This window comes from Peromyscus maniculatus, chromosome 1 (genome assembly GCF_049852395.1).
Source record: "Peromyscus maniculatus bairdii isolate BWxNUB_F1_BW_parent chromosome 1, HU_Pman_BW_mat_3.1, whole genome shotgun sequence".
Classification (NCBI taxonomy): domain Eukaryota; kingdom Metazoa; phylum Chordata; class Mammalia; order Rodentia; family Cricetidae; genus Peromyscus; species Peromyscus maniculatus.
Window position 1 is genome coordinate 37,404,000 of NC_134852.1, and position 22,576 is coordinate 37,426,575.

General features: G+C 53.1%; 1 protein-coding gene across 5 annotated transcripts in view; it reads left to right on the forward strand.

The window, feature by feature from the left end:
• Positions 1-22,576, forward strand: part of Myh14 (myosin heavy chain 14) — a 71,704-nt gene that overhangs the window by 13,127 nt on the left and 36,001 nt on the right. For 4 of the 5 annotated variants that reach the window (XM_042274311.2, XM_006986205.4, XM_076575963.1 and 1 more), the window contains exons 2-10: positions 3,038-3,433; positions 7,917-8,073; positions 10,563-10,590; positions 10,778-10,880; positions 11,406-11,429; positions 13,128-13,220; positions 13,414-13,477; positions 14,881-14,979; positions 15,819-15,959. In XM_042274311.2, the coding sequence (XP_042130245.1) occupies positions 3,038-3,433; positions 7,917-8,073; positions 10,563-10,590; positions 10,778-10,880; positions 11,406-11,429; positions 13,128-13,220; positions 13,414-13,477; positions 14,881-14,979; positions 15,819-15,959 (1,105 nt within the window). The remainder of the gene's footprint in view (positions 1-3,037; positions 3,434-7,916; positions 8,074-10,562; positions 10,591-10,777; positions 10,881-11,405; positions 11,430-13,127; positions 13,221-13,413; positions 13,478-14,880; positions 14,980-15,818; positions 15,960-22,576) is intronic. The other variant, XM_042274315.2, reaches the window with a different exon arrangement.

A 22,576-nucleotide genomic window follows, 5' to 3' on the forward strand; every position in this document is an offset into this window, starting at 1 on the left:
CCCTGCGCAGGCAGGCGGGGCCCTGGCTGCTTTCCTTCTCCACACGGCTCCTCTGCCCCTCCCTGGTGCTCTCACCTGCCTAAGTGACACTAATGAGTCCTGGCACCACATTCCTGCTGCCTAAGGGAGGGGTGTGTGGCTGGGGCTCAGCCATTTGGGGCCAGGTCCTAGGCCTGCCCTGTTGGCTTGGCCAATCCCCTGAACGCCACGCCCCACTTCTAGCTCCGGCTACAGCAGGGCTCTAGGAAACACCTTGTGTCAGGTGGAGACGGGCTGGAGATCCCACTCTGGGGTCCTGGGCCTGGACTCTGCGTCTGAGGCCGCTGAGGCCGCTCTTCTGGCTCTTGGGGGGTTAGCGGGGCGGGGAGGTACAAAGCCACCAAGCCCTTCCTGGTCAAAGGCCACCAGGCTGGAGAGAAAGCATGTGGGTGGGGCGGGGTAAAGTCCCTGGGATGGGGCTTGGCTCTGGGTGGCTCTTTGTCACCCTGGAGCCTGGGGTGATCCTTGGCCCTTTGGGGGCTCAACATTTGTAGAGCGCAGGAGCCAAAGTGGCTGGGAGCCAGGCTGTCGGTGCTGGGGGTCGTGAGGAGGGCCGAGAGGGGCCCAGATAGAGGAAGTCTGCATGTGAGAGGCTACTGGGACAAGCTTGAGGGGACAAGATATGGGGGGACCCCCTTGAGCAAGCTGAGTGCATGGATGGATGTCCCCAAGGGATGTGCTGGAGGTGGAGGTGGCCGGTCTCAGAGGTGAAATGGAGGTTAGGGATGTGGGAATCTTCAGATGTTCTTTGGTTGGGGATGGGGTGATGGGGTGGTGGACAGCGGGGCTGATTCCTGCAGGGGAGCCCGGTGCGGATCGTTTTCTGTGGGATATTGGACAACCCTAAGATTGCTGTATTCCCCACTCAGTGGCCCTGGAGGGTGGGAAGTGCCCAGACACCCTGACTGCCTTCTGGAAGCCTCCTTAAAGACTTAGCTGGGTCTACACCCTAAGATCTGCTCAAAGGCGGTTCCCAGGCGGCTCATGACAGGCCTCCAGCGCCTCTGAGAATGTTGAATGACTGTAAGAAAGTGAGTGAATGAAGCCAGAGAGAGGATGGTGATTGGCGATCATCCTGTAATTATGGGGCAGCTGGGCCCAGAGGTGCCCGGAGAACTTGGCGACAAACATCAGATCGGTGTCCTCCCTGGGTCCCCCTCTCAGATGTAAAGTGTGGTGACAACCTGTCTCGTCCTTGCTACCCCACCTCCTCCTCCTTCAGCTCCAGCCACAGTGGAGTGCTGCAGACCGGACATTCCTGCCCCAGGGCCTTGGCTTTTGTCCCATGGTCCCAGTAGTCTCCTCCTCAGACTCACTCGGGTCTTTATTTTAAAAAGTAACACAGTTGGGAAGGCTTCTCCAGTCAGCCCAGTTAAAACGGAAGCACAGCCTCGGCACCAGCATCGCCCCTCCCCCGCCCTACACTTCTGACAGCTGTTTATCACCATTTAAACCATTTACCTGTTTATAACAGTTTACCTGTCTCCTGAGATTAGAATAGTACCGTCCAATATAAACAGAATGCAAGCCAAGTGTGTGTTTAAAATTTTATAGTAAGCACATCTAGGGGGAGGGGCGCCTCAGAGATGGCTCAGCAGTTAAGAGCAGTGGCTGCTCTTACAGAGGACCTGAGTTCAGTTCCCAGCACCCCCCTGGTGGTTCAGAACAGTCTGTTAACTCCAGTTCCAGAGGACCCAACTCCCTCTTCTGGCCTCCTCTGGTACTGCATGCATGTGATATAGACATCCAAACAGGCAAAATACCCTTTACACATAAATCCTTTTGTTGTTGTTTTGAAGTGGGGGTGTAGAGGCGGCTCAGTGTTTTCTAGCGCTGATTGCTCACGCAGAGAACTGCCGTTTGATTCTTAACATCTCCATCACATCACTCCAGTTCTAGGGAATCGATGCCGTCTTCTGGCCTCTGAGAGACTCATACACGTGATACACACAAACTCACTCAAGTACACACACATATACATAAGTAATAAACCTTTTACAGGGTTTATTTATATTACTTTAAATTATGTGTGTGGGGTGTGTGTAGAGCAAGTACTCATGGAAGCCGGAGGCACAGGAGCCGGAGTCACAGGCAGCTGTGAACCTGATACAGGTGCCAGACACCGACTCAGAGCCTCTGGAAGAGCAGTACACACTTTGAACTTCTGAAATGTCTTTTCAGCTCCATAATAAGTGGATTTGTTTATTTATTTATTTATTATTGATTGATTGATTGATTTTTGAGACAGGGTTTCTCTGTGTAGCCCTGGCTGTCCTGGAACTCACTTTGTAAACCAGGCTGGCCTTGAACTCAGAGATCCTCTTGTCTCTGCCTCCCCAGTGCTGGGATTAAAGGCAGGGGCCTCCACACTCAGTTTAAATGAATTTTTTAAAAAAGCAAAGCTAGGGCTGGAGAGATGGCTCAGAGGTTAAGAGCACTGGCTACTCTTCCAGAGGTCCTGAGTTCAATTCCCAGCAACCACATGGTGGCTCACAACCATCTGTAATGAGATCTGGTGCCCCCTTCTGGACTGCAGGTGTACACTCAGACAGAACACTGTATACGTAATAAATAAATAAATCTTTAAAAAAAAAAAAAAAAAAAGCAAAGCTAGGCCAGGTGACACAGTCTTGTCATCCCATCTACTGTAAAGCTGAAGCAGGGAGGTTGTAAGTTCAAGGCCAGACTGAGCAACTTAGCAAGACCTGTTTTAAAATAAGAAGTTGAGGGGCAGTGGTTGGCACCTACCTTTAATATCAACACTTGGGGGGCAGAGGCAGGCAGATCTCTGAGTTTGAGGCCAGCCTGGTCTACAGAGGGAGTTCCAGGACAGCCAAGACTACATAGAGAAATCCTATCTTGAAAAACCAAAAAGAAAGAAAGAAAAAAAATGTCTGAGGGCGTGACTCAGTGGCACAGTGCTTTCTAGCATGCAGGAGGAGTTTAAGCCCTGGTACGGCCAAAGACAGTCCCAACTGATGTCGCTCTCTTCCCACAGACCATGGCCGCAGTGACCCTGTCTGTGCCTGGGAGGAAGGTGGTTTCCAGGCCAGGCCCTGTGCCTGAAGCGGCCCAGCCGTTCCTGTTCGCGCCCCGGACGCCAAATGTGGGCGGTCCCGGAGGGCCACAGGTGGAGTGGACAGCACGACGCCTGGTGTGGGTGCCCTCAGAACTGCATGGGTTCGAGGCCGCAGCCCTGCGAGATGAAGGGGAGGAGGAGGCAGAAGTGGAGCTGGCGGAGAGTGGGCGGCGCCTGCGGCTGCCTAGGGACCAAATCCAGCGCATGAACCCACCCAAGTTCAGCAAGGCAGAAGACATGGCCGAGCTCACCTGCCTCAACGAAGCCTCGGTGCTGCACAATCTGCGAGAGCGCTACTACTCCGGGCTCATTTATGTGAGTGACATTGCCCGGGTGCGGTGCCAGGTGTCACCAGCCTGACCTGGATTAACGGGGAGTGGCCCAGAGTGCTCGCCCCTGCCCTGTGGCTGTCCTCCAACTAGTGCGCAATTATAATGCTTTATTTTTTATGGAATAGAGGCGAGACGGGCGCTTTAGCCCTGAGCTGTGCCCTCAGCCCCTCACTGGGGGTTCTAGGTAGGTCTTCTGCTGCTCAGCCACTTCCGCAGCCCACTTTCTGTGTTTTCACCTTGAGATGGGATCTCCCTTGTGACTGAGGCTAGCCTCTAGTCTGGGTTCCTGCTGCCCCATCCCTCAGAGTAGCTGGAATGGCAGACTCGCAACTCTGAGACTGGCCCAACTTGTCCATTACTGGATGACTGAAGCCTGGACACCCACCTGGCTGGGGGTCCGTAAGGGGGACACCCTGTATCATTTTGTAATAATAAGAGTGAAAATTAATGGATACTGAGCCTACATGACTCCCATTAGTTCATTTAATCCTGTTTAGCAAGGCAGTGGCCATTATTAGCCCCATTTTACTAAAAGACCAAGAGAAAGAAAAATAAAAGCCATTATGAAACCAGGCATAGAGAAGAGAAAAGGATCTTTAAAAAAAAGATTACATTTATTTATTTGGGGATGGGGACATATATGGAGGTCAGGGCACAACTTGCTTGGGTTGGTTCTGTTCTCTTACCACATGAGTGTTGGGGTTCAAACTCAGGTCATCAGGCTTTGCGGCAGTCACCTTCACTTGCTGAGCCATCTCACCATCTCCTGGCAGAAATATCTTGACTTTGAGGCCAACTGGGTTGTAGAGTGATATCCTGTATCAAAACAACAGAATAAAACAGTGTAATGGAATTGATAATATCCAGGTTGATTAAGGTGGTCTGCCAGGCTCTGTGATCCATTTTTGATGTCTGCATAGCACATAAGGTGAGGGTACTGCACACAGGAAATTGTTCAGCACCAGAAGTGGGTCCACATCTTGGCTTCTTGTTAGAGTCATGTGGGGAGGTCTCTAGAATGCCTGCTTGCTGTCTCACACCACTACCACCAACATGGAACTCTGGAGTGGTGGTGGGAGTGACACGCACATAGGGTTTTTTTTTTTCTCTTTTAAATAAGCTTGCAGGGTGTGTCTCATAGACAGCCAAGGTGTGATTAACTCCATTTAAAAGAGAACAAACAGGATTATAGAGTTTAACAAAGAATGTTATAGCTATAATGAAAAAAAAAAAGCCTTGAGAATAATGACTGGTAAATATTTATCAAGTACTTATGCTGTACTGGGCACTGTTCTGAGTGCCGTTGTTGAGTTATTGGCTGGCTTCTTTGCTGGAAACTGTTGATGTCACCAACATTCCAGAATGTTAAGTGGCTCAGGCCCATGGCCACTGAGGAATCCATGGAAGCCCATCCATCCCTGATAATAACCATTAGAGTGGATACACACAGCTTTCTCTGCTAGGCTCAGTTCTGAGTTCCTTTCCCAGGGAATCTTGCTCCCCCCCCCCCCCCCCCGCCCCCAAACCATGCACACACCAGGCTGTGAGGTAGGGACCAGCCTCTCCTTTTTCCCTCAGCTTGACCTAACACAAGCTGATAATGGCTATCATACCACACGGGCACAGTGCTGCAGATAGGAGTTTCTGGTGAGCCACACAAACCTTTGACAGGCCCCCAGCCATGCCAGGCAGGAAGCACAAGTCTTGTCTCCATTGAGGGAGACAGTGATACCTAGAAGGTTTGCTTGCTCAGGTCAACCAGTAGGAAATTGGTAGCACCAAGATTTAGGCTCCTTTCCTATCTGATGTCCAATACATAATCTGTATTTGCTGCCTGTGTCGGGAAGAACAATGGGAAGTGAGGTCCCCCCAGGGGTCTTGACTTGGTCAGGGATTGCTCCCTTCAGTGGGACTATGGAGGTAGAGGAAACAGGGGTAGAGTCAATGACTATGTAAGGAACTCTCTGCTCCATGGGACAATGTGTCACTGTTAGAGTCCTTCTAGGAAGAAGCTGTGAGTCCCATTATCCAGGGCTGAACTTCTTAGGCCTTTTTCCCTACAGTATTGGGGATCAAACTTAGAGCTCTGCTCATGGTGAACTTTACCTCCAGCCCCTCACTGGGGGATTCTAGGCAGGGGCTCTACCACTGAGTCACACCCCAGCCCCTCACTGGGGGATTCTAGGCAGGGGCTCTACCACTGAGCCACACCCCAGCCCCTCACTGGGGGATTCTAGGCAGGGGCTCTACCACTGAGCCACACCCCAGCCCCTCACTGGGGATTCTAGGCAGGGGCTCTACCACTGAACCACACCCCAGCCCCTCACTGGGGGATTCTAGGCAGGGGCCCCACCACTGAGCCACATCCCAACCCCTCACTGGAGGATTCTAGGCAGGGGCTCTACCACTGAGCTATATATCCAGCCCCTCACTGGGGGATTCTAGGCAGGGGCTCTACCACTGAGCCACATCCTCAGCCCCTCCCTGGGGGATTCTAGGCAGAGGCTCCACCACGGAGCCACATCTTTAGATCTCTCTTTACTCTGAGACAAATTCTCACTAGATTGCCTAAGGTAGTCTTCTGATCCTCCTGCCTCAGTCTCCAGAGCAGCTATGATAGCAGTGCTACCAGGCCTGGCTGTCACTGAGCCTTTAGGGGGGTCAGTCCTCCCTGGAAGCTGCACACAGCTGGAAGCCTCAGCGTCTGACTTCCAACCCTAGACAGTCAGAGCCCAGTCAGCTTTGGCTCCCAGGTGGGTCTGTAACCCGAGCATCCCAGACTGCTGTTTGGAGAGGGAGGTGGGGCCACCTTGGCTGGCTGGCATTCATTGTCTCTTAATCCCTGGGCCTTTGTAATGAGGCAGGCTACCACCTTCTTCCAGAGGAAGCCAGACAGAGGAATACCTCAAATTGTGTGTGGGGACGTGGAGGGTGGGGAGGAGCAGGCCTGTCTCCAGAGCCTTCCACGGACCCTCTAGGAACTGAGGCCTCTTCCATTTCTCCCCTGGCCCTGTCGGCCAGCTCAGGTTCCCAAACTGGGTGTTACCCAAGCTGTGTCTGGCCCAAGGGGCTGGCATGGGGAGTGGGCTCTGGCGCCAGCGGCCATGAGATACCCTCCCAGGGAATGTGGTCCAGCCGCCCCACCCTGAGACCTCTGGGAGCAGCCTGGAAGCCTGCGGAGACAGACACTAGGCTGACCGGTTCTTCCGCTTGTGGCCAGCTGCCCGCCCCCTCTAAGAAGAGGTGGCACCAGGCAGCCGGGGAGCCACACCCTGCCGCAGCCAGGAGGGAGGGGAGTAGGGACCCACTAGAGAGCCAGCAACTGGCGTAACTAATAAGCAGCTATGGCCCTGAGTGGTGAACTCTCTGGCTTGTTCAGCTGTCTCCAGAGTTAGGCTAGTTAGCTGTCTGACTGGATTAGCTAAGGGACTAACTAATTCTCGGCTATCTAGCCACCTCTGTGTGTGGTGACTGTTTCCTGCCATCTTGTCACCCTTGTGACAAGTCCTCAGCTCAGGCTGGCCCAGAACTCACAGCAAGTCTCTGCTTCAGCTGCCTGAGCGCTAGGGTACAGACGGGCCCCATTCCCACCATGGCTTCATTTGTCACCTGGAGGCTTTAACGGAGGGTCACATGTGCTCCTTCCGTGTGTCCATCAGAGAAGCCGGAGGTCTGTGACCTGAGGCTGCCTTCACGGGCCTCATTCACCTCTGTGGTGAAGCTTCACCTGTAGATACTCTGTGCAGTCTGGGAGATTCACGTCTATGTTAGTTTAGCGGGGTTAGTAACATTCATGCTAGGCAAAGAGGCTCATTCCTGTAATCCTCTCACTTGGGAGACTGAGGCAGGAGGATTGCTGCGATTTTCCAGGCTGAGCTAGAGAGTGAGACTTGAACAACCACAAACAGGGCTAGAGAGACGGCTTAGCAGCTAAGAGCACTTGTTGGTGCAGAGGACCCAATCTCCAGCATCCACACGACAGCTCATAGCCATCTGTTACATAGCCATAGGTCTCCAGTCGGGAGACCCAGTGCTCTCTTCTGGCCTCCATGGGTCCTGCACGCATGTGGTGCACAGACATACATGCAGGCAAACACGCACGCACGCACGCACTCACGCACGCACGCATGCACACACACACACACACACAGAGCCAGGCATGGTAACACACTCATAATCTCAGCCCTGGGGAGGCAGAAGCAGGAGGGATTCCTGTAAGTTTCAATCTAACCAAGGCCATGTAGTAAGACCCTTCATAAAACAAAATAAACGAAGTATCAACAAAACAAAGGTTGACCTTATATTGTCAGGGTGTAGATACACCTTATGGCTTTACAGGTTTCCTCTCGGCATGTATAACCTAATGCAGCTGTCCCGTTCCGTACCCCCGTACCCCCGTACCCCCCGAGCCCTGTCCTTCTGCTGGGGCAGCCACCTGACACACCCTTACCTCTTGCCTGCCATAGACCTACTCTGGCCTCTTCTGTGTGGTCATCAACCCATACAAGCAGTTGCCCATCTACACGGAGGCCATTGTGGAAATGTACCGGGGCAAGAAGCGCCACGAGGTGCCACCACACGTGTATGCTGTAACCGAGGGTGCATACCGCAGCATGCTTCAGGGTGAGTGTACGGGCAGCTCTGGGGGGTGGGTAGGCTGGGCACTGGGTGCTGCTGGGAGCCAGGACCAGGCTTGAATGGTGGCTTGGGGACCACTGGGAGGTGGGCCAGCCTTAAAATAATCTGTGTGTGTTCATGACAGTATTGCTTTGAAAGGCAGTCGATGCTGGCTTCTGTAGAAGTTCCCCAGAGAGACGGTAAATGTGACACGGCACATCTGTTTTCACAGTAGATCCTTGTGTTGGGTCCTGGTGATAATGGGTGAGGTTGTGTGCTCTCATTCCTTCCTTTTTCAAAAGCGTGTGTGTGTGTGTGTGTGTGTGTGTGTGTGTGTGTGTGTGTGTGTGTGTGTATGTGTGTGTGTGTGGGGGGGGGGTACGTGCATGTGAGTACAGTGCCAGTGGGAACCAGAAAGGGTGTCAGGTCCCCTAGACCTGGAGTTAGAGGCAGCTGTGAGCTGCCTGATGTGGGGTCTGGGAAGTGAACCGGAAGTCAACCTCGGACCTGGAAGTTGTCTCTGCCTCCCAGGCACTGGGATTAGGTGTGCCCTCCCATGCCCAGCTTTTTCTGTGGGCGCTGGAGATTGAACTCAGGTCTTCAGGAGTGCTGACACCTTACTAGTCAAGTATCTCTCCAGCCTTACCCTGTCTTTCTGTTGTTAGTTTCTCATTAGTCCAAGGCAAACCACCTTGCCTTCGGTGCTCTGACTGTGTGAAGGCCCGGGAATGTGGCCAGTCCCCTGGGGCTTGGGAAGAAGCTTCTGCTGCCGTTGTGTGGCAGAGTCTGTAGGTCTGCCGGTGGTGCTATTGAGTACCTGCTGGGCCAGTCCGGGTCAGTCCATTTCTGTGCAGGGTATAGAAGTATCCTCTCGGAGAGCAGTCTCTTGGCTACATTATTTAACCTCGTAATAGTCTTGTGGTGTAGTTTCTTTTATTATCCCTCATCTCCAGGTGGGGAAACTGTGGCACAGAGCAGTACAGTTACTGCCCGTGGCCACACTGAAGGGTAGGTGCTGAGGTATGGCTTGAAGCTGGTATCCTGGCCACTCCTCCCAATGTGTCCTGTTCTGAATTTATTCTCATTCTGTACTGCGTGTTGTGTTGGATATTTTTGTTTTTGAGATGATCTCATGTAGCCCAGGCTGGCCCCTAACTCCTGTGTGGTTAAAGATGACTTTGATTCCAGATTCTCCTGTTGAGGTTATAGGTGTGGACCACTATATTGTTCCTGGTTCTCGTGGTGCTGAGAATGAACTTGGTGCATGTTAGGCGAGTGTCACCTCGTCACCACCAAGCTCAGGCCTTCAAGCTTGGTGGCAGGTGCCCTTACCTACTGAACTCTCTAAATCTTGCTTAAAAAAAAAAAAATTATGTATTTCATCTTTTTGGGAATGGATGCTTTTCCTGCATGTATGTCTGTATATCTACTACACATGATGCCTGCTGAGGCCAGAAGAGGGCATTGGTCCCTTTGGAACTGAAGTTATGAGCTACTACAGTTGTGAACCGTCATGTGGGTGCTGGGAATGGAACCCAGGTCCTCTGCAATAGCAGCCAGTGCTCTTAACCACCGAGCCATCTCTCCAGCCCACACTGAATGTGTTTTAAACATTCTCACTGGACTGTGACTACAGCCTTGTTACAAAAGGGGCTGTGTTGAACCCATTTTTTAAGATAGGGAAATAGAGGTACAGAGCAACTCAGAGATGGCCCAGAATCACACAAGAGGGGAGACTGGGTCACAAACCTGATCTTTAGTTCGGACTGGCACATTGTCACAGGGCACTGTGTGAGACCTGACCAGCTGTGCACAGAACCGACACCCTTGTCCTTTATCTGTGCACGGGGTCGTCACCCCATGACAATGTAGGTTGTATAACCACAAAGAGGTCACCTTGCTGTCTGGCTTAAGGGTTTCCAGAGACTTTCACTGTGGTTGTGCCCTAAATGACACCTCCCCTGAGAAGCACTGGGGCCCCACGTCCTCTGGTCACTGCCTGTGGCCCCAGACTTTCTGTCTTAGCTCTGTTATTCGGTGTTCCTTTCTGTGTTGATAACGGGACCTAGCACTTAGTAGGTGGTCAGAGTGTACGGTCAGATGGCGGTGCCAGGCCCAGGGTGGTAGTAGACATCTCGTATTTAAGTGACTTCTGGGGTCCAGGACCTCATTTTCCAGCTTTTGACTCTGATGCCTAGCCCGAGGTGGCGCACAGTAGGGACTTAGATCGAGCTGACAGGTGGATTGGAGTCTGTGTAGCTGGGACTCCTTGTCGCCACCTTACGATGGGGCAATACAGGCTCAGAGAGGACAGCTGCTTTTGTAGGGTCATTCGGCAAGCAGGAGGTTCAGTCAGGATGGAGGATTCGAACCCAGGAGGGTTGCACATCTCAGTGCTGCCATTTTCTTAAGGCTCTGAAAAGATTTTGAGATGCACAGGGGCAAGGGATTAGAGACACTCTGGGTGACATGTCATTTCCTTCTGTCCCCTACAGATCGTGAGGATCAGTCCATTCTCTGCACGTGAGTCATCCTAAGGGCTTCAGAGGCAGAGGCCCCCCCAGAGCGTGGCTCTGCACAGACGGGAAGGGTACCAGTGGGTGTGGCACTGGGTGAGCTGGTAGGGTGCCAGCAGGCATCTGCACAACTGGGCAGGACGGGGGCTGCCTGGTCTCCTTGCCCACCCCACCTCTCCTTGCTGCCTCCACAGAGGGGAGTCTGGAGCTGGGAAGACGGAGAACACCAAGAAGGTCATCCAGTACCTGGCCCACGTGGCATCGTCTCCCAAGGGCAGGAAGGAGCCCGGTGTCCCTGTAAGCCATTCAGCCTTGGGACACCCCAGACCTGTCTCCAGCTGCACCCCTTATCTGCTGCACTCCACACCCACAGTTGGTGCAGGGTCCCATTTCTGCCCGTGCTACCTGAGCACCTACTGTGTGCTCATCATGGGATCAGGAGCAAGCAGGTTGGAGAGATGAGGCTGGTTCTTAGCCTTGTGGGTTCTGGAATAGTCTGGGTACATAGTAGGGGCTTTTGTTTGAGTCCGGGTTGTAGGTGGTCCGTGTCTGGATTTGGAGGGCTGGAGAGTGTCCCCAGTCTCTGACTCTCAGGGAGAGGTTACCGACAATATGGAAGCCAGTTAGGGTGGGAGCAGAGGGTGTTGGCACAGTGGGATTTGAGCCTGGGCGCATAATCCCTGAGGGTTCCCTGCACCATACCCCCATCTCCCCAGCCCCTCAGTCCCAGCTCTGCCCTAAGGCCTCCAGTTCACCCACGTGTCTGTCCATGTTCCATGTGCCGTGTCCTGGTCCATGTCTCCTGTCCTGTGACTTCTTCAGGCCTCCATCAGCACCATGTCTTATGTGAGTAGCAGGGAAGACCCTTGACACCCCAGTTTCACCTGAAAGCCCACAGACATCTGGGAGACAGGGCCCGAGAATGGCGTGCCCCCCCCAGGCACCCACAAGGCCACTGTTGGCAGCCTACTATGCACATGCCAAGACCACATGGCCGTCTAGCTTAGATATACTATGTGCATGAAGCCAAGGCCCTACCACTGTCCGCGCAGCCCTACTGTGTTCAAGCACGCCCATAAGAAGTTCTGTTATGTGCTTACAACCAAACTCAGGCTCCATTCACGGCAGCCCTGGCGTGTGTACATACTACCCGGGCCCCATACCGCTATTTAGTTCAGTCTAATGTGTGCAGAGACAGCTCTCCCACATTATTTGTGCCAGCCCTACTGTGTGCATGGGCTCAGGCCTCATGCTGATGTTTAATCCAGTCCTCCTGTGCACATGTGGCCAAGCCCCCTGTCATTCATACCGCCTCTACTCTCGCGTACTGCCTGCCATGTGTGCAGAGAGAGGCCGCACCACACAATAACCCGAGCACACCTGAGCTGCTCCTCCCAGCAGGGCTGGAGAAACAAGCTCTCTCTCTTGTACGACCAAGGCACACGGCCCTCCCCTTGCACAGCATCTTTTTTGTTTGTTTTATTTTTTTTTTCTGAGATAGACTTTTTTTTTTTTAGAGACAGGATTTCTCTGTGTAGTTTTGGAGCCTTTCCTGGAACTTGCTCTGTAGACCAGGCTGGCCTCTAACTCACAGAGATCTGCCTGGCTCTGCCTCCCGAGTGCTGGGTTTAAAGGCGTGCACCACCACCGCCCGGCTCTGAGATAGACTCTTACTTTGTTGCCCAGGCTGGCCTTAATCCACTCTAGAGCACGTGCCGGGCTTGAACTTGTGTCCGTTTTCCTACCTTCACATGCTCAAGTGCTGGGATTACAGGTGTGGGCACCGTGTCCGGCTGTGTTTGGGGCTTTGTTGTTTGTTTTGGTTTTTGAGGGCCTTTTTTGTTGTTGTTCATCTGACAAAGTCACCGACTAATGTAGACTGAAAAACACATGCAGGCTACCATTCATTGAGCACCTACTGTGTGCTGAGCACCTACTGTGTGCCTGGCTCTGGCACCGGGGGAGCTGGAAGTAAGTCCAGAGTAAGGACCCTGGCGTGGGCACCATTATGAATGCCTGCTGTGCGCCCGGGAGCTTGCAGCGCTTTCCGTGGGCAGTGTGGGCAGTGTGGGCAGTGTGGGCAGTGTGGGCAGTGTGGGCAGTGTGGGCAGTGTGGCAGTGTGGGCAGTGTATATCATTCCCGGACTTGTTTCCGCGAGGACGTAAGGGGACCTGTGAGCTACAGCAGCAGATACGTCAGCAGAGGGCGTTGACGGCTTGGTGTGCACCCCCGCAGACCTCTCCCCGTGTTTATCACCGTGTGCATATGTAGAAATAACCATGTTTGTGCTGCAGTTTCTAACCTACTTCGTTTCTTGTTAATGAGAACGCAGCTGGTTCTGCAGCATTTTCTCCTTTGTTTGGGTGTTTCACTTCCGCTCACCAAATCTCCCAGAGCCCTCTCTATTCCCCTCTCTACACACATGGCAGGAAGACCCTTCCACCCTGACACAGAGGCCCCACCCGAGTCCAGTCTGAAGCCCTAGCCCCGTGAGGAGGCTTCCTCCCCCTTTTCACTGATGCACGGTCTCCCGTGGCCTGCAGGGGGAGCTAGAGCGGCAGCTTCTTCAAGCCAACCCCATCCTGGAGGCCTTTGGTAACGCCAAGACCGTGAAAAACGACAACTCCTCCCGATTTGTGAGTCTGGGGGAGACTGGGGCCCGACTGGGGGCAGGGAAGAAGGATGGAGGGAGGAGACGGGTCTGGACCCCTAGAGTCTGAGAGAGGTCTGCAGCCTGGGACGCACCACTTGTGTGAGCTTTAGGTAGAAGGAGGAGGTACGGATTCAGGGAGGTCCCTCGACTTACGCCCTACACCATTTTTGCTCCAGGGCAAATTCATCCGCATCAACTTTGACGTTGCTGGCTACATCGTGGGCGCAAATATTGAGACCTGTATCCTCTGAGGGGTCTCGGGAGGCATGGGTTAGCAGCCACCCCGGGGTAGTCCTTCAAGGGACCCATGGTGATGCTCAGCTGGGACCGGGCAGCCTTGTGAGGAGGACGTGCTGGGTCTAGACCCTCCACACTCATGCCCAGTTTCTGATGTCCCACTCAGCCCGTGACAGACCCTTGCTGTGCTTTATGGGAGTGGGGGCCACAGGAGTCCAGGGAGAGACAGGGGGGGCTGGGTCTAGGAAAGCCAGGTGAGCGTCCAGAGGATGTGCTTGTCTAAACAGCAAGACGGGACACTCTCGGGGAAAGTCGCCCAGAAAAGCGAGGCAGAGCTTCAGGGCTCAGTGCTGTACTCGGGTGAGGTCGCTCCACTGCTTGCTGAGTCTCGGACCCCACGCTCCTGGGGTGCCGTGTACCACACTGAAGCAGCACACAGCGGAGCAGACCTGTCACGAGGGGCTGAGGGCTGAAGAGATGGCTCTGCATGTGGGCCTGGGAACTGAACGCACACCTTCAGACTCAGTGGCGAGCACCTTTACCCACTGAGCCAGATTGCAATCTCCTACTGATTTAAATTTATTTTATTCTGTTATTTAGTAAGTGTGGGTGTTTTTGCCTGTACCTATGTCTGTGCGCCATGTCCCCGGTGCTGATAGAGGCCAGAAAAGGGCGTTGGATCTGGAACGGAGTTACAGAGGGTTGTGATCACCATGTGGGTGCTGGGAATTGAAATGCAGCCCTCTGTTTAAGAGCAGTCTGTCTTCTAACATGGTGGCGCACGCCTTTAATCCCAGCACCCAGGAGGTAGAGGCAGGCGGATCTCTGTGAGTTCGAGGTCAGCCTGGGCTACCAAGTGAGTTCCAGGAAAGGCGCAAAGCTACACAGAGAAACCCTGTCTCGAAAAACCAAAAACAAACAAACAAACAAACAAACAAACAAAAAAAAAAGCCTCAAAGCAAAACAAAAACTAAAACAAAACAGCTGTTTTTTTTTTTTTTTGTTTGTTTGTTTTGTTTTGTTTTGAGACAGGGTTCCTCTGTGTAACCACCCTGCCTGTCCTGGAACTTGTTCTGTTGACCAGGCTGGCCCCGAACTCATAGAGATCCTGTCTGGCTTTGCCTCCCAAGTGCTGGCATAGGCCACCACCCCACCCACCCCCACCCAGCTATCCTGTGTTCTTAACCACTGATCCATCCCTCCAGCTCCATGTTATTTTTATTTTATTAATTAATTAATTTATTTATTTTTGAGACAAGGTCTCACACTACAGTTCATGTTGGTCTGAACTACACACTCATTATGTAGTCCAGGCTTATCTGGAACTCATCACAATCCTCCTGCCTCCGCATTCCAAATACTGAACCCAGGCAGCCCATTGGCTCCTTGACTTGCCTCCCTCCCAGATCTGCTGGAGAAGTCCCGGGCCATCCGACAGGCCAAGGATGAGTGCAGCTTCCACATCTTCTACCAGCTGCTAGGGGGCGCTGGCGAGCAGCTAAAAGGTCAGTGTCTCTTCCCCAGCCTGCTTTGCCCTGGGGGAGTGGGTGGGAGACATAAGGTCTCCCTTTCCTCTGCACCCTCAGCAGGAGCCTCGTTCCCAGCACAGTAGCTGGGTCCTGTCCCGACGCTCCTGTGATGTGTGGGAACAGGGCAGTAGCCTAGCTGCAGCGCCCTGGGCTCCTGGATTGGGTGCTGTCTGCCGGCCCCCCAGCCCCTGCCTCCCAGCCCATGCTTTCCAGCCCCTGCTTCCAGCGGCCCCCTGGCCCCCGCTCCTGCCTGCCGCATCTGTCTGCACTGTCCTGCACCCCTGCTCCTCCTGGCCTTGTGGTGACTCTGCCTTGCTGTGGCCTCTGGCAACTCTGTGCTTCCAGTTGAACCTACTGTGTGCTGTTGCGCCTGCAAGCTGCCTTCTGTTGAGGTTCCCGCCAGCACCGGGTGCCTGTTCCCCTTCCCGTGGGCCTCAGCTCCCACTCCTTGCCGCTAAAATTGTGCCCTCTCTCGTATCCTTTTCTTTTTGAGACAAGATCTTGCTATGTAGCCCAGGCTAGTTTGGAACTTGCAGCAATCCCCTGCCTCAGTCTCCTGAGTGCTAGAATGGCAGGCAAGCCACTGTGTCTGACTTTGTAGCTCCTTATTTACATCTGTCCACAGCTTCTTTCTCCCTCCTGGCTCCCGGATTGTTCCTCTGACTCCTTGGCTCTGTGGCTTCTGGCAGCACACGTGTCCCTAGGTCCTGTCTCTGCCATCTTGGTCGCCAGACTGACCTGCTGCCCCAGGCCCAGCCAGCACTCCTGTAACAGACGCTCAGGTCCCGGCCCTGACTTCTGCCCTCTCCCCACAGCTGACCTCCTTCTGGAGCCCTGTTCTCATTACCGCTTCCTGACCAATGGGCCCTCGTCGTCCCCTGGCCAGGAACGGGAGCTATTCCAGGAGACGCTGGAGTCCCTACGTGTACTGGGCTTCCTCCCAGATGAGATCACAGGTGAGTGAGCCCAAGCTACCAGGGACCCAGCCACTACTTTAGCCAATGTGTTCAGGCATTTATTTATTTATTTACTTACTTATTCATTCATTCATTTATTTGTTGTTGTTTCAACATATTCAGTGTGTGCAGGTGGACATGTGTGTGCAGATGTGGTGTGTGCACCTGCAAGTGTGTGTGCACATATGGAAGCCAGAGATCAACCTTGAATGTTGTTCCTTAAGAGCTCAGCCGTCTACCTTGATCTTAGAGATTTTTGTTTGATTGATTTTAAAGTTTAATTTTATTTATTATTTTGGATCTTGAGTTCAAGACCAGCCTGGTCTACATGGAAAATTCCAAGCCAGCGAGGGCTGTAATAGAGAATTCCAGGCCTGCTGGGGCTTTAATTCTGTATTTATTTTTGTGTAAGGAGTATATGGACACACATATGGCCTAGCATGTATGTGAGAATCGGAGGACAGCGTGAAGGAGTCAGTTTTCTCCGCTCCGTAGGCCCAAGGGATGCAACTCAACTCGGGTCTTCAGACTGGCGGCAGGTTCACCAGCCCTCATTTATTATGAGTGTGTGCATGACGGTATCTGAGTCTGTGTGCTGTGTGTATGTGAGCATGTGTGAGTGTGGTGTGATTTGTGTGGAGTGAGCAGGTGTGTGTGTGAGTGTGTGTGTGAATGTGAGTGTGAGCGTGTGTGTGTGTGTGTGTGTGTGTGTGTGTGTGTGTGCGCGCGCGCGCGCAGCGCGCGCGCGCGCATGCGCGCACGCAGGGGTGTGTGTACCGGTTCTCCTGCCACTGTTGGTTCCGGGATTGAACTCAGGCTGTCATCTGTGGACTGAGCAATCTCTTCATCGCCACTGCTTTTGGACTGCCCGACCTCCCAGGCTGCTGTTTAAGGATTTATCGAGTATCTGCTGTGTATGAAGGACTAGAGCTCTTTGGGGAGGAGTGGGTGGATCCCTCTCCCTCACCCGGGGAGACGAAGGAAGTGAGATCAACCAGCCATATAAATGACAGGATCCACTAGAAGCTGGTCAGAGTCTGGGGGGGCACAGAGCGGGGAATGGCGGTGGGGTGGGGTGGGAGTTGGGGTACAGCTCCACACAGGAGGTCAGACAAGGGCACCTGGAAGAAAGGGCGCCTGGACAGAGGCCTGGGGTAAGGGGGCAAGCGCTCCCAGGGCTAGGAAGAGCACTTTCTGCGGCTGGGATGGCCTGCACAATGGCCCCAGGGCAGGGAAACTGTGCCGTGTTTGAGAGATCAAAGCTTCGGGGTGAGATGGGTCTTCTTTGAATTTTATTTGACTTTTTATATTGTGATAGTAAGAAGAGCTCTTGGGGACAAACAGGAAAGGAAAAGCTATGGTTTAACAGTGATGTGTGTCAAGTTGACAAGGGATGGAGTGTCCTGGTCAGTTTTTATTGTCAGATTGACACAACCTTGACCTGTCTGGGAAGAGGGACTTCCATTGAAGACTTGTGTGATCAGATTGGCCTGTGGGCATGTCTCTAGGGCATTGTCTTGATTGGTGTTGGAGGGAGGGCCTGGTCCACTGTGGGCAGGACCATTCCTAGGCAAGTGATCATGAGCTGTGTGAGGAAGCAGGCTGGGCATAATTTGGAGAGCAAGGCAGTGAGCAGCCTTGTTCATGGTTTCTGCTTCATTTCCTGTCTGAATCCCGCCCTGTGCTCTCACTTCCCTTAGTGTGATGTGACGTGGAAGTGTAAGCCAAGTGAACCTTTCTCCCCCATTTTTTTTTTCCGAGACGGGGTTCCTTTGTGTAGCTCTGGCTGCTCTGGGACTCACTGGGTAGACCAGGCTGGCCTCAAACTCACAGACATCCTTCTGCCTCTGCCCCCTGAGAGCTGGGATTAAAGGTGTGCGCCACCACTGCCCGGCTTTGGTCGGAGGTTTTATCACGGCAACCAATGCAAGCTAGATGGGAATCGGAGACAGGGCCTTCCGCTGCTCACAAACTCCTGTGAGCCAAGGTTGACTTGAGCTCCTAACCCTCCTGCCTCCACCCCCCAGTGCTGGAATGACAGGTGTGCACCAACATGCCTTGTTTATGTGGTGTTGGGTGTGGAGCCTAGGACCGCATACATGCTGGTCAGGCACTCTGCCAACTGAACTACGTTTACAACCCTTTATAAAAATAAATTTAGTATTATTTTTGGTTTGTTTGTTTCAGACAGAGTCCCATACTATGGCCCAGGCTGGCCAGGACCTCACTATGTAGCTCAGGCTGGCCAGGACCTAATATGAGGCTAAGGCAGGCCTCAAGCTCATTGCAAGTCTCCTGTCTCAGCCTACTAAGTGCTGTGAAGGCAGGTGCTGCCCTTCCCCAGCTGACCCCACTGTCGTCTTTTGAGAGGTTGTGGTGTCCTCCTTTTGGATGGACTGGGCTCTCCGAGAGACCCCCAGGTGTGGGGGTCAGCTGGGCCCCTCTTCTCAGTCTGATTCTCCCCAGGAGCTCCTTTGGCTCCGAGGCCCAGTCCAGATTGCTAGCACTGCCTGTGTGCCCCCAGCCCCAGCCCCAGCCCCAGCCCCAGCCCCAGCCCCAGCCAGATTCCTTACCAGGGTTTTGTAGCTGTCCAGACTGCAGCTCTGCCCCACCAGGTGATGAGCAGACAAACTCAGAGCCTGGCCATGGTCAGCCCGGCCTCTTGATACCAGATGGCCCATGTGACCCTCCTGCTGGTGGCCTGCTGTGTAGAAGATCCAATGGCAGATGGGAGTTTTCCGTTTTGCAAACGACATTTTCAGAGTTTGAATGTGCTTGCAGCCAGACTTTGGATCACTACAATTTCAGCTAACTTATACCTTCCAGAGATAGGACCACAGTGTGGTCATCATCCTGAGACTCTAGAGCCTGGTTCTGGAGTCCCACTGCCCTCCCAGACACATTTAACTTAATTCATTGATTTATTTTGGTACTGGGAGTTGAATGCTATTCAAGTGCACACCACTGAGCCACACCCCAGCCCCTCACTGGGGCTCTACCACTGAGCCACACCCCAGCCCCTCACTGGGGGATTCTAGGCAGGGGCTCTACCACTGAGCCACACCCCAGCCCCTCACTGGGGGATTCTTGGCAGGGGCTCTACCACTGAGCCACACCCCAGCCCCTCACTGAGGGATTCTAGGCAGGGGCTCTACCACTGAGCCACACCCCAGCCCCTCACTGGGGGATTCTAGGCAGGGGCTCTACTCCTTAGCCACACCCTAATCTTGGTTGGTTTCAGCTGTGAGGAGCCACATCACCACCATCCACAAAGTGGTGCCAGTTCCCCACTCCCCAACTTAGGACCCGCGTGCCCTCCACCCCTCTAGGAATGACAGTCTCCTTGTGCTCCATTAGTATGGAGTAGAGCCCACCATAGACTCGGATCAAGGATGAGGCAGAAGGTCCCACCTCCCTTCAGAAAGAGACGGCAGAGTGGTTGTGGACCCCATAACCCATTTCCAGAAGTGGAGATGGACCCTTGTGTGCCACCCGAGGGCAGCCTGGGGAAGACAGCATTTGGGACTCATCAAGACAGGACCTCTGTGCATCTCCTCACTCTGTCTTTGCCTGCCAACCGCAGGTACTGAAAATGCCAGGCTGCAAAGCTGAGCAGTTAGCAGACACAGGGAGCCTGGTGGCCTCTTGACGAGCAGGACTCTTGAACTCCTGACAGTCCTCCTGCCTCAGCCTCCCAGGTTTCAGAATTAGAGATATGAGCCACCATATCCAGCCGCATTTCATTTGTGACGGTCCCCGGAGTCCTGGTCACCGAGGTGATCCCCGAGCATGTGTCACAGGGCCAGAGTGACCAGATACTGGGTTGTAAGTTGTTCAGTTTTGAAGACCCACAACTGCCTTTATGTCACAGATGGGGACACCGGGGCCCCCTTTCCTCCCTGCAGACCTGGCTGTCACCCCAAGTGAGCTGAGCCTGGTGCCCAACCCTTCCCTGCTAATCCCAGCAGCACCCACGTTTACAGGTCTTACAGACAGGTCCCCTAGAATTAGTCCCGAGAGTCCCTCACAGAGAGTGCCTAACAGGGACTTCCAGGCCTTAGTCAGCAGCTGTGACTTCTGTCCCTGGCCTCGGCACACCAGTCCTCAGCTCTGGGACCCACGGCCTCATGTGAAGTGGTTTGTGTCAGCTGCGAAACTCGGCATTCCTGGAACCCCTGTATCTCTGCCCTACCCCTCACCATCTTCCATGCTGAGAGGGTCCAACAAGAGACCAGTGAGTCCAGTCCCTCCATGCTGCCCAGCAGGGGAAACTGAGGCCCACATGGGCATTCGACAAATTATTTTTTTTTATCTCAGATTTATTTATTTATGTGTATGGATGTTTGGCCACATGTATACTTGTGCACCAAGGATGCCAGAAGAAGGTCTTAGATCCCCTGAAACTGTAGTTACATATATTTGTGAATCACCACGTGACTGGTGAGATTAGAACCCAGGTTCTTTGTAAGGGTGGCAGCCAGTGGTCTTAACCACTGAGCCATCTCTCCATCCTCTGTCCAGCAAATTCTACCTTTCAATACTGGGCTTCTGTTTAAATATTTGCTATTTTGTTTTGTTTTATTCTTTTTTAACGTTTATTTACTTAGTGTTTGTGTATGCATGCATGTGTGCTTGGAGGTCAGGGCACAGCACCACAGTGTAGGTCCTGGTAATCAGGCTTGGTGGCAAGACCCTTCACCAGCTGAGCATCTCATCAACTCTGGATTGCTTTTTGTTGTTGAGAGAGTCTGTAGCCCAGGCTGGCTTTGAACTCCTGATCTTTCTGCCTCCACTTCCCAAGTGCTGGGATGACAAGCATGTACCACCACAGTGTGTGTGTGTGTGTGTGTGTGTGTGTGTGTGTGTGTGTGTGTGACCCCAGTTTCTTTTGGACAGCCCCAGCTGAAATTCTAGCTCTGCCAGCTTATGAATTTAGTTATCCTAAGTTTGTGAATCACATGCCTCAGTTTCCCCATCTGTCAAATAGGGATCATAGGTAGCAGATGATCCCTAGAGCTGTTTCTGAAGGTCAGGTGCTTGGAATGGATGTGGTGCAGGGAAGAGAAAATAACCTGTGTTTGTTGACTGGGTCAACACTGGAAACTGAACAGCTGTTGGGGGGGGTGTGCAGTGTGTGCTGTGTTGATCCTTGACGTTGCCATGGAGACAACCAACACAAACACAGCTGCAGCAGCCATCACTGACCCCAGTGCCAGTGCCCTCAAAGGACAGAATGTCTCAGAAGGGTGCGCAAGTTTTGGTAGAACTGAGCAAAACCAGCTTCTGGGGACTGAGAGATGGCTCAGTGGTTAGGAGCGTGGGTTGCTCTCCCAGAGGGCCCAGGTTTGATTCCCAGCAACCATATGACAGCTCTTGCGATCTGTAACTCCAGTTCTAGGGGATCTGACGCCCTCTCCTGGCCTCTGTGGGCACTGTGTGAACATGACACACAGATACATGCAGGCAAAACACCCATACACATAAAAATACAGGGAAACAACAAGAAAGGGGGGGTCAGCAACAGTCCTCCCAGGTCACAGTGGCTGCCCCCCACTCCTCCCCCGGCCCATGCGAGACACTTCTGTGACCGTGGTGATGATACATGTCCTTGGGTCACACAGGCTGAGCTGTTCCTCCACAGGCCCCGGGTGTCCTCCAGGGGGCAGCACAACCCCAGCTCTCCAGCACCTGGCGTTCCCTGTGGAAAAAGCAGCACACTGGCGCCCGGCATCTGTAAAATCAAATCCACTTTCTCCCTAGAGCTATCTGTGGTCAGGGGTCTCTGAGGTCTGTGGCTGGACACCTCACAAAAATCCTGGGCGATACGCGCTGGAGCTGGTGCCCAGTTGGTAGGGGCTGTCCTGTATGACGTCCTGGGCTCTGTCACCAGAACTGATAAACCGGGCCTGGTGCCGTCTTGTCATCCCAACACTAGGGCAGTGGAGGCAGGAGGTCACCCTCAGCTACATAGAAAGGTACGAGCCAGGCTGGGACACACGAGGCCAGTCTCAAGCACTGAAATAAAAAACCTAGGAAATAGAAATTGGGATGGGAATAGATTTAAAGGACAGAAGAATCTTTTGTTCCACTTTGCCAGGAAATGGGCCACTAAGTCAGCTCAATAAGTAGAGAAGCTTGCTGCCAAGCCTCCCCGCCTGAGTTCAGTTCATAAAATCTCCATGGTGGAAGGAGAACCAACCCTGTAAGTTGTCCTCTGACTTCTACATGTGCTGTGGTGCACACCCACATAAACCACAATAGATAGATAATAAATAATTGTGAACGGAGCCTGTGTGGTGACACACACCTTAATCCCAGCACTCAGGAGACAGAGGCAGGCAGGTCTTGGAGTTTGAGGCCTGCCTGGTTTACATAAGGAGTTCCAGGTCACCCAGAACTATGTATTGAGACCCTGTTTCAACTCCTACCAAGAGAGGAGGACAGAGGCACAGAGACTGCCCGCCAGGAACACATACGTGCAGATCAGACTGTGAGGCGACCTAGCACAGCTTTCTGGGGGTGTCCCCTCAAGTTGCTGAAATTTCAGTATTCAGCCCTTGCAGGGGATTTTCTCGAGAAATCTTAGCTCTTTCTGTTCTGTTCTTTCAGAGTCCCTC